The following is a 12,441-nucleotide window of genomic DNA, read 5'->3' on the forward strand; positions in this document are numbered from 1 at the left end:
TCTAAGCTTTAAAACAATGAATAAAACCTATACAATAATAAATGCTCATGCCCCAACAAATGAAAAAAATTGTCTAACAAAAACAAAGGAAGTGAATATAATAGAGGGAAATATTCCACGTGGGAAAAATATATCTAAAAAGAAAGATGATGAAACTTACCAAACAAAAGCACTGGCAGGTCGATAGACACACAAACAAACACAAACATACACACAAAATTCTAGCTTTCGCAACCAATGGTTGCCTCGTCAGGAAAGAGGGAAGGAGAAGGAAAGACAAAAGGATATGGGTTTTAAGGGAGAGGGTAAGGAGTCATTCCAATCCCGGGAGCGGAAAGACTTACCTTAGGGGGAAAAAAGGACAGGTATACACTCGCACACACACACATATCCATCCACACATACACAGACACAAGCAGACATTTTCAATGTCTGCTTGTCTGCTTTCAATGTCTGCTTGTGTCTGTGTATGTGTGGATGGATGTGTGTGTGTGTGCGAGTGTATACCTGTCCTTTTTTCCCCCTAAGGTAAGTCTTTCCGCTCCCGGGATTGGAATGACTCCTTACCCTCTCCCTTAAAACCCATATCCTTTTGTCTTTCCTTCTCCTTCCCTCTTTCCTGACGAGGCAACCATTGGTTGCGAAAGCTAGAATTTTGTGTGTATGTTTGTGTTTGTTTGTGTGTCTATCGACCTGCCAGCGCTTTTGTTTGGTAAGTTTCATCATCTTTCTTTTTAGATATAAAAACAAAGGAAGAGGTAGATAAATTTTGGGACCTTCTAGAACAAACTGTGAACAGAGTAAATAAAAAGAATGTAAAAATCTTATTGGGAGATTTCAATGCTCAGTTGGGAAAAGAAAGGAAATATAAAGATATAATTGGAAAATGGAGTCCACATAAATTTACAAACAAAAACGGTCAAAGACTTGTAGAACTCTGCAGAGAACACAACCTTATATCTAAATCAACATACTTTAAGAGGAAGCCAAGTAAACTTAAAACATGGAAACATCCAGACTGGAGGAAGGGCGAGTGGCAGCTAGACCATGTCTGTATGGACAAAAATTTTCATAAGGAGATCCACAATGTTAAAGTACTGAGAGGAGTAGACACAGGCTCAGATCATTATATGGTTAAAATTAAAATCAAATTCACACCGTTAAAGAAGAGGACCGGAAAAACTAATAAAATAAAAAGTAGGTTTGACCCGCATCAGCAAATTAAAAATAATAAGTACCAACAAATAACACAAACCATCAAATTAACAGATGATCTAGAACAACTAGTGCCTAGTCTTAAAAAAGAAGCAGAAAATCTAGTTCCCTTGAACCCACGAAGGAAACATGCATGGTGGACATCAGAATGTGACAAATTCCATGAAGATAGACACCAAGCATGGTTAAAGTTTCAAACACACAAAACTGAAGAAAATGCCATCAACCTAAAAAATGAAATAAAAAAATTCACTCAAAATATTAGAAGAATCAAGAGAGGATTTCATAAAGATATTATAAAGTCTATAAAAGGTAATTATCATAAAACCAACTCCAGGAACTACTACAAAATCTTTGGGAAACAAGTACAACAATATGAGGCCCCTACACTAATACTGAAAGATGAAGATGGAAGAATGACACACAGTAACAAGGAAAATGCAGAAATCATGGCAAAAGCATTTTACAAACTTCTGAATTGCGAGGAACCCAAAGAACCCTTACAAATCAACATAAATACCCCAATAAAAACCAAACCTAACAAACTAGACCCTCCAACTTTCCAAGAAGTAGAAGAAATTCTTAAAGAACAAAAAAATTATAAGGCATGTGGAGAAGATCAGGTTTTTGTTGAAATGTGGAAATATGCAAGTGACACAGTCAAGACCTCCTTACACATGGCTCTAACAAAAATTTGGGTAACAGAACAATTTTCCGAACATTGGACCACAGCTATCATCCACCCACTACACAAAAAGGGAGATAAGAGCAACCCAGACAACTACAGAGGAATCTCTCTCCTAGATTGCACATATAAAATTCTATCCAAGATCCTATATGAAAGAATCAAAGAGCAATTAGAACAGGAGTTAGGGGAATATCAGGGAGGTTTCAGACCATGGAGAAGCTGTTCAGAGCAGATAATTAGTTTAAAATTGATTATGGCATACTACAAGAAACGGAACAAACCTCTGGCAATAACATTTGTAGATTTTAAGAAGGCATATGACTGTCTCCACAGACCTTCAGTATTAAAAATTTTAAGAAATCTAGGACTCTATCCAAAACTAATTAAAATAATACAAGTCACTCTAACCAACACCAAATCAAAAGTGAAGTTTAGAAGAACCATTCCTCATAAAAACAGGCTTAAGACAAGGTGACTGCCTACACCATTACTTTTCAACTGTGCACTGGAATACATAATGAGAGAATGGTACAAGGACAATCCAAAGAGGATAAGAATTGGAAGTGCAAAAGATGATATTAGCTTAAACTGCTTGGGATTCGCTGATGATCTTGCTCTCCTAGCCAACACCGTTCAAGAAGCCAGGCAACAAGTGAAATCCCTACAAGAAATAGCAGAGAAAGTAGGCCTTAGAATATCATTTGAAAAAACGGACATTATGCTAACTGATCCACCACTTGCAAACAAAATTACAATAGGAGAACAGGAAATCAAAATTGTTGATAAATTTAAATATTTAGGCGAAATAATAACATACAATCTAAATGAGAAGCCATCATGGCAAAATAGAATAAAAAAACTGAACTATGCAAATTACATTACCAAAACTACATACAACATAAAAAGCCTATCTATAGATGCAAAATTAAAACACTATAAAACAGTTACACAACCAGAAATAACGTATGCAGCCGAAACTATCTTCAAAACAACTAATACAGCAGAAATTGACAGAATACTAAAAATAGAAAGAAGAATAATTAGGACATGTATAAATAAACAGTATCAAATAAATGGACATTGGAGAATAGCATCAAATGAAACAGTATATAAGAAAATAGAACCAGTCATGAGCACAATCAGGAAGAAACGCATCTCATTCTTTGGACATCTGATGAGAACGCCAGAAAACAGAATTAGCAAAAAAATAATACAAAAATTGTGGAATAGCAAGAGCGACATTAAATGGATCACAGAAATTAAGGAAGATATAAAAGAACTTCAAATTACAGTAGATGACCTAAAAAACAAGACAGAGAAAACCAGAATACTGCAAGACCCGGAAACCAGACTACAAATGAAAATCAATAAAAGGAGTACAGGAAGAGTTGTCTCAGATGAAGAAAGAAAGAAAATATCTGAAAGAATGAAGAAATATTGGGCAGACAGAAGAGCAAAACACCTTTCATATAAGAATAGCCTCTAATAATTATATTACCTAAATATATTAAGTTATTGTCGAACCAAATTGTATCCATGTGTAACAACTTGTTTAGAACTTTGTATTTTTGACTACAGTGGTCCAATGAAGGCCATAAAATAAATAATAAATAAAAAATTAAAAAATAGGTCTAGTTACTTCTGTAACTCAATGTAACTTCCATATATCAAAATTTACCAAGAGAGCCATTTTTTGTTTGTGAATGAAAATTTAAAGGTAACTGACAATTAAGAGCAGAATTAATATTAATTTTTATACCTTTCACAGCCATTTGACTTCTCAGGCTACACTATCTTTGTATCAAACTAGAATATGTTAGCAGTGAGAGAACAGACAACAAATTCATATCTGCAAAACAGAGAATAGATAGCTGAACTCCTCTAAGAAGAAAAAAACATTCCAACTACACAGAAAAGTAGGTGACCAAGAACCTTCCATGCCACATATACACCAAATTCGTAAAAGACCGAAATTTCTAAGAAAATATCCAAGAGTTACTGAATGGAATTAAAAAGTGAATCTGACACATCGGTTTTCTGGAGACAATCTGATTACAAACACACAAAAACCAGTTACAATGTACTAACATATTAGCTAATAATGTAAAACAACCCTCCATTACAGAAGAACAAAGATCTAAATATTAGATTTACAACTGTAACCATGAACTGCAAGCAAAAATGTTATGTACAAAAATTGAAATAACATGATGAATATCTGAATCTTTTGCTATTAAAATATTGTCAGTGTCAACGATGCACATTCTGTAAATGGAGCTGGCTGCACCAATAATATATTGTTTACATGCAAGAAATGATGGGTAATGTTAATAAAAAGCCATCCACTGAGGCAAACATTAGCAATATGTGTTTCACGGCAAAAGTGTTGACAGCCCATCAATTTTTTACTGAAATGATTAAAAGGTTCAGTAAAGCACAACACAATACTTTCTGCTGGTAGTATGGTGTCAGATGAACCTACGATACCAGATGTCTACTTTGCCCTGTGAACAATGATATTGTCGTGCGCGACATCATACATGAAAAGAGACAGAACATAATAATGAAAATGTACATTTTGATTCTACATTATTTTTTGAAATATGTAGGTTGTGGTGACAAAGACCTGAAGTGTAACACAAGGTCTAGTTATTTTGGTAGCAATTGCAACCTATGTCCTCAATTATTTGCTGCATGTATTCCAATCTCAGTCTTTCTCTACAGTTTATTCTTATGAGCAGTTTACGTCTGCTATTTTGATTATCTCATGAGTGGTATTGGTAGGTTCAATATTTCTGTAATGTCAGTTATTTAAAACTGATTTCAAATGTTCTACAGAATTTACTATGTGAATTTGAGAAATCCAAGAGTGCATATAGATTGAAGTAATTAGCAAAACCAAAGAATCAATTTTTTTGCAACTTCTACAGAAATTATGTTACTACAAATACCTGAGCATGCTGTACACCATGATTTATGAATAATAACCATAATTGGTTTCTGGGTCAATCTTGAAACTTCTATTGCCTTTTCCAAATCTAGCCACTGATATTGAGGCCCAAATCCTGAAACAACCAAAAGACAATTATTTGTATTATTTGTTCAAATGAGATTCACAGCCAGTAAGAAAACATACTTAATGATTTCTGCACTTCAAACTTTGTTTCCTTAATGTTGTGATTCCGGGATTGATATATATTCTCTTACACAGTTTACATACTTTATTAGTTCCGTAAATCATTTTTAGGTAGATGCAGATATTTGATAGCTTTTACAAACTCATCTTTTGTAACTGGTCATTAGGCACACTATACCTGTACTTCGTATATTAGAAAAATTATCAGTATTCTAGACCTGCAATTTGCATGGGTGACGAATATGGCTAAAACTGCAAAAGAGATAGAAAAAGAGAACTAAAAATTTACTTGTCTTAAACGATCATTGTCCACGTCACTGAAATTTTCATTAATGAATTTTCACTCTGCACGACAGTATGTGCTGATTTTAAATGTCATAGCAGATCAAAACTGTGCCAAACCAAAACTTGAACACTGCCATACATAATAAGTGATGTTTGAATAGTTCAGTGAGCAGAATATTTGCATGCGAAAGGCAAGGGACCCAGGATCAAGTCTCAGTCTAGTGCACAGTTTTAATCTGTCAGAAAGTATCGAGTCATCACACACTCCACTGCAGAGTGGAAATCATCTAGGCTGTGGCTAGGTCAATTCTCCATTATAATGTTGCTTCCAGGAGTGCTAGTTTCAAAGGTATGCAGGAGAACTTATATGAAGTTTGGAAGTTAGGAGGGGGTAAGGCACAAGTGAAGCTGTGAAGGTAGATCAGGCTTCAATAGCTCAGTCAGTAGAGCACTTGCACGTGAAAAGCAAAAATTACAGTCCTTAGTTCTAGTCCAGACAACTGTTTTAATCTGCGAGACAGTTTCTACTGAATATCATTTTTACAGATCTATAACCAATGTGATGCTGTGAGCAGGTTAAAATGCATATAGACTCTCTGTTATGCAGAGATGATGAGACTTGCACAGGTCAAGTTACATAAAACCAGTCTTTGGACTGAAAACAACAACAAAAAAGTGATTGACACCTGCTGCCAATAAATGTCCAATTACAACTGTTGTGTTCCATTTTCTTCAATTTTTACTTTTCATATTTCCTTAGTCTTAAAAACCAACTGCTATTCTGGTATGGCCTGATACAAAATGTATATTAGAGTGATTGTACCACAAGTATGAATGTTAGCATGGGCATTAGATGAAAAGTAATACCTCCAAATTTATGCGAACACACCTTTTTTTTATAATAATAATCACCATCTGTGTTCTTCCCTGGGGCAGGTCTTCACAAGTAACTCTGGATACAGTTCTATCATTTGCTAACCTCTTTTGTTTTCTCATAATTGTTAAATATCTTTATACTATCCAAGATCTGGCACCTTCTTCTTCTTCTTCTTCTTCTTCTCCTTCTTCCATTCACCATTCCTTCCATAGCACCCATCAGAAAACAATCTTCTTATCCATGTCCAACCCAATTGTGTTTCCACTTCCGGATTACCTTCAAAATTTTTCTCTCTTCCCCAACTCTTCTCAACACCTCCTCATTTCTCACTTTGTCTACCCATTTTATCACTTTCATCCTCCTCTAAATCCACATCTCAAATGCTTCTGCTCTTCTTTTAAATAAAAAAAATATTACACTATAAATCTTATTTTTTATGCCTACATATCTATAATCCTGTGTCGATAGAGCACCAAATTGTAGCACATAACATGCCAGAATGTAAGGTAAATGCATGAGAAACAGTGTGCTGTAATCAAGTTTCGAATTTGAAGAGTTCATCCACAAATAGAGCACCCTCTTTTTCAGCTTGACAATGCCACACGAGCACCGCTACATCTGCAACAATCCAACGCCTGGGGTTCACAGTCGCCGATCATCATCCATACGTTTCCGACTTGGCCTCATCCCCCCCCCATCCAATTTCCAATTTTCATCTGTTACATAAGTTAAGGGACACCTTTGAGGACTTCACTTTCATAGTAGTGAAGCGGTGCAAGCAGAAGGAGACTGTGGCTCCATCAATGAAGTCAAGTCTTCTACAATGACAGTAACAACAAACTGGTCTCTTGGGAGAAATATGTCCATTGTGACGGTGCAAAATAAAGACACAGACATGAAGAATAAAGGTATAGATGTTAATAATGTTTGTTCTGTTTCAAAAGCTTTAAGAATTTTCACATAAAAAATTTGGAGGCATTACTTTTCAGCACACCCTTGTATATACATTAAACAGGGCCAAAGAACATTTAAATACATCCTACCCAACAACACTGGTGCATCCTGAATTAGATCAGAACAGAGTCAGGCAGATGTGCAGCACTGCTGCACCAATGGGGATGGAAGTCCTCCATGGAATATCACTGCAGTGAAGAGCACCAAACAGAAAGTTATGTAACATTTTAATGTTCCTTAAGAGCATTCAAAGGAGCAATGAAACACCTTTACAATTTGTCTGCAGGAGCTTATGACCCGATTCCCAGCCTCGACTTAAGAGCTATGAACCCATACTGAACTTAAGATTGTGTGTATCTGTGCAGAAATGTATATATTTGTAGTAAATAGTTGTCTGTATTTCTCTGTCATCAAACAATAAATAAATAAAATATACTACTATACAGTAAAAGTGTCTTCTGAAAAATTCTAGCATGAGTCTTCAAAAATCTTTTCACTCACACCTATGTTCATGTTTTACACTGAGCACATGGATTCTTAATTTGATAAAGAAGTAGAGGAAAGAAACAAAAAGTGAATAGAAGTTGTGATACCAATGGTAACCTCCACCATCCCCCAATATAACACGAAAATGGAGCTATGGGACTGTGTCACACCATTTACACATTATAGCCAGCTCTAGTGCGATAAAGTACTGCACCTTAAAGTCTTAGCTGTGATGACAGACTGATCTGCAGTGTAGCCTGGTGTCTACATAAGGTCAGAGGTCACAATTTAATCAGTTACTGTAACCAACAGATGTGAATACAAAATAAAGATTTTGTTAGCCTTGATCTATAGCATAGCCTGAGCACTATGTTTGCGCACTTTTCAGTAAAAAGAACTAAAACTACAAGGTACATTGAGAAAAGCTGTATCTCATAATAAACAAACCCAATGAATCTTTAGGTGCATATTCTGTACGTATGCTGTGCATAAACTATAAAATAAATGCAACATAATAAATTTCAGATTTGGATGAAATGTGGAACAGTGGATTGTAACAAACAAAGTACACACAATTTCCACACAATGTAGCTGTCAATAAGTCAAAGACAATCTCTGCACTACAGTCCACCTTTTTTTCTTCAGTAGCATGCAAGAAATTGGGAATTCTTGGAGAAACAGAAGTGTTGCTCTATCAAAAACTTTCTCTGCAACTGACCATAAAAACACTTCAGTTTGGCTGAGAGTTTGAAAATTGGCATGTAATACCTCAATCAACCTCCTTTTATACTTTAAATCACAGAATCTTGCTTGTAACATGAGGGATTCCGAGTTACTCTCACGGATTCTTTTCATAAACGGTAATTGATCATAATGATGTGAAGCGAGTCATTCTACATTCACATTACACAATCTTTTTAAATATATGGTTACAACTTACTTATTTTTTGAGTAGTGTTATGAAGTAATAATTCCTAACGTCACCTTTTACACATCACAAAATTAGAAATTCTTCCATGAAATAGAAGCTGTCAAGGAGAAACTTTTTAGTTTATAAATTTACCTTTGCAGTCTGTCTAAATTTACCTTTGCAGTCTGTCAGACATTTTGTATCATTGGATAAGTTATCAAAAAGTTTGCTGGCAAAACTGTGCACCCCTTATCTGTCCGTGGATCATTTCTTACAATAATATTGGACACTTCATGTTTACATAAATCTTGCATATACATAGCTAGTTACAAAAAGATAGTACATACACATATATTTAATAGAATTTTCACAGAAAATGTCGTTAAACTACATTGCAAAACATGTATACTGACACACTATTTAATTGTTTATTTCAAGATATTCTTTAACACTGTAAGGGTAAATATTGATTAGATGTCCTTTTAATTTTCTTTTTAAAAGATACATAATTTCTATCATCTTTATACATTGTGGTAATCCATTGTACAGTATGCACCCAGCATTTACAGTTTCTTTGTTAATTTTAGCCTACTTCCTTCAATATGATAATTATTTTTTATTCTTGTATTATGTTCGTGATATTTTTCATTTAGCAATGCAGTGCAGTTAATTTATAAGTAGATAATTGTTTTATATATATACTGATGCTACTGTTAAAATTGTTAGCTACCTGAACTTATTTCTGCAGGATTCTCTAGGTGATACTTTCGCGATGAACCATATGGTTCTTTTTTGTAATCTTAATACCCTTTGTGTGTGCACATTTGCAGCATTTCCCAAAGCCAGGGTGCCATATGAGAGGTGTGGATGGACTAGTCCATAGTACATTGTTTTGTGTGTGTGTGTGTGTGTGTGTGTGTTTACTGACTTTGACATTTTTCTCATCAGGAATATGCTTGCAACTATGTGCCCGACTGTGATGTTGTCCAAAGTGTGTTTTTGTTTGCATGTATCTGCATATATGTTGTTTTGTTTCCATTTATAAAGAGATTGTTTTCCCTGAAATAATTGTTTCCACTTTTTCATATTTAGCGAAGCCTTCTCTTGCAGGTCATCTGTTGTAGGACTGGTAACATCAAATGAAGTGTCATCTGAATACATGACTATACTCTTAGATACTGATTTGGTCATATCATTGACATACAAAATGAATAGTATTGGACCAAGATAAGATCGTTGAGGAACTCCATATTTCACAATTTCAAAATTTGAAAAGGCACCTGTAATATTATCTTTCACTTTTGCTTTATTTCTACACACCGCCTTCTATTTTCCAAAAAAGATTTAATGATATCTACTGCCTTCCCCCTTATACCATGACAATGAAGCTTTTCTAATAGGATATCATGATGTACACAATCAGATGCTTTAGATAGGTCCATGAATATACCACAATTCTGTAAGTAGGCCTTGGGTTACAAAAGGTATAAAACAGTCATGTAAAACAAAAAGGGAAACTTATGCTGCAGTAAGATTATCAAAAGATGTAGAAAAATGGGAAAACTATAGATTATACTGTAAAATTTTAAAGGAACTAATACAGAAATCAAAATCCCTTTATTATGAGGAGAAAATAGATAATTCTAACAATAAAATAAAAACAATTTGGAGCATTGTAAAAAAAGAAACAGGAAGAGATACAACAAGCAAAGAAAATGTAAATAAAATCAGATATGAAGGTACCCTAGTAGATAAACCCGAAAATGTGACTGAGATTTTTAATAAACATTTCCTAACAGTAACTCAACAGACTGGTTGCAAACCCAATGTTGATGAAGCTGTAACTCTTTGTCAATCTGTATATCAAACACAATTTCAGAAATGTACCTTAATCCTGTCACTGTAGATGAAATTCAAAAAATCATCATGTCTCTAGAAAGTAAGAACTCTGCAGCGGTTGATAATATTTCTAGTAATTTATTGAAATGTTCTTGTGTGTGGATAAGGGACATTCTCTGTCATATTTTCAATGCTTCCCTTCAGAAAGGTGTTGCTCCCAGTAGACTTAAGTATGCCATTGTGAAGCCCCTGTACAAAGAGGGTGATAATACTGAACTAACTATCAACCTATCTCTTTGCCGATAGCTTTCTCTAAAATTCTAGAAAAGCTAATACATGTAAGAATTACTGATCATCTCATGAAGAATGGAGTTATCAGCAAGGGCCAATTTGGGTTTCAAAAGGGCTGTTCAACAGAAGATGCAATCTACGCACTTGCAAAAGTAGTCCTAGAAATCCTTAATGAAAAAGTGCTAGCACTTTGTGTCTTCTGTGAATTGTTCTGTGTTGAATAGCTCAGGTGGAGTATGTGATGTTTCCTCACTTTCTGAATGGAGTTCCATTACATGTGGAGTGCGTCAGGGCTCAATTCTTGGGCCACTATTATTCCTGATTTTTATAAATGATCTACCACCATGTACAAGCCTGCTGCGTAAATTTACTTTCTTTGCTCATGATACCACAATTTTTATGAGCAGTATAACAGATAGTAATCTTGAGGAATCCATTAATCACATACTCTCAGATGTGGTCAATTGGTTCAAGGTGAATGGTCTCTCATTTATTCAGTTCTGTACAAAAACAGAAAAAGAGAGAGAGATAAGTGTGACATGTGGTAATCAGCCAATAGAAAGAATGGAAACAACAAAATTTCTTAGAGTGCACATTGACAAGAAAATAAGCTGGTCTTCGCATATTATAGATCTTGTAAGAGGCTTAGCTCTGCTACATATGCTTTACGAGCTGTCGCTACATGTGTTGAACCTAACACGGCAAAAGTGGCATACTATGGCTATTTTCACTCACTTCTTGAATATGGCATTATTTTTCAGGGCAACCAGCCATTAGCAAGGAAAGTGTAAGTGTTCATTGCTCAGAAGCGAGCTTCAAGAGTTATATGTGGACTGCGCCCAAGAGACTCATGTAGAAATAGCTTTCGAGAACTTAAAATACACACAACTACGTGCCAATATATTTTCTCTCTCATGTGTTTTGTCTGTAAAAATATAAAGATATTTCAAACAAACAGTAATTATCACAAGCATAACACATGGAGAGAGGATGACATACACAGCGAGCATAGAAATTTGAGCTTGGCACAAAAGGGTGTCCACTACACTGGAACAAAACTCTTCAGTGCTCTTCCTCCTAAATAAAGACAGATTCATAACGAGAGTAAATTTTCTGCCAGAAAAAGCTTTTACAGTCTAGATGAATTTTTAAATAAATAAATTGTAAAATTTTAATATTATATAATACAAGTAGACATAATGCCACTAAGAATGTTATCTAACTTGAGCTCTGTATCTGTTTTTCCATAGTGCTTTAATGATTCTAAGAAAATATGTATCGTCTTTTTTTCTGTATCGCTGCTCAAAGAATGTACTGTGTAAATTTTTATATAATTATCTACTCAAACGTCTGTATATGCTGTAAGATTATCATATGGTATTTGTAAAAAAACTGACTCATTCCATGTCCTTGTGAACCCAACACAGTTGGACCTATGTAACACAAAATCAAATCAAGCCACAGACTTTCTTCTGTTCATCAAGTGCTTTAGTTACAAGTGTTACGAATTCAGCTATTGCTGGTTTGGTAGATTTGCCCTTTCTGAATCCATGTTGTTCATTATTAAGAATATTGCATGTTTGTATAAAATTTAATATTCTGTCTATTATAATGGTTTCTAATATTTTCGAGAGTACAGATGTAATAGTTACATGTCCGTAATTTCCTGGGCCTTTTTTACAGCCTCCTTTATGTATAGGGCACATTTGAAATATTCCTTTTTCTATAGATAAGTTTATCAGACAGGCTAATGGACTAAT

The 12,441-nt window shown here is 34.7% G+C and overlaps 1 protein-coding gene across 3 annotated transcripts in view; it reads right to left on the minus strand.

The window, feature by feature from the left end:
• The window catches only part of LOC124798293 (thioredoxin domain-containing protein 12-like), a 49,747-nt gene that overhangs the window by 34,147 nt on the left and 3,159 nt on the right, over window positions 1–12,441 (minus strand). For all 3 annotated transcript variants that reach the window (XM_047261619.1, XM_047261620.1, XM_047261621.1), the window contains one exon: window positions 4,855–4,968. In XM_047261619.1, the coding sequence (XP_047117575.1) occupies window positions 4,855–4,968 (114 nt within the window). Of the gene's footprint in view, window positions 1–4,854; window positions 4,969–12,441 lie in introns of those variants that run through there.

Source organism: Schistocerca piceifrons, chromosome 5 (genome assembly GCF_021461385.2).
Source record: "Schistocerca piceifrons isolate TAMUIC-IGC-003096 chromosome 5, iqSchPice1.1, whole genome shotgun sequence".
Lineage (NCBI taxonomy): Eukaryota > Metazoa > Arthropoda > Insecta > Orthoptera > Acrididae > Schistocerca > Schistocerca piceifrons.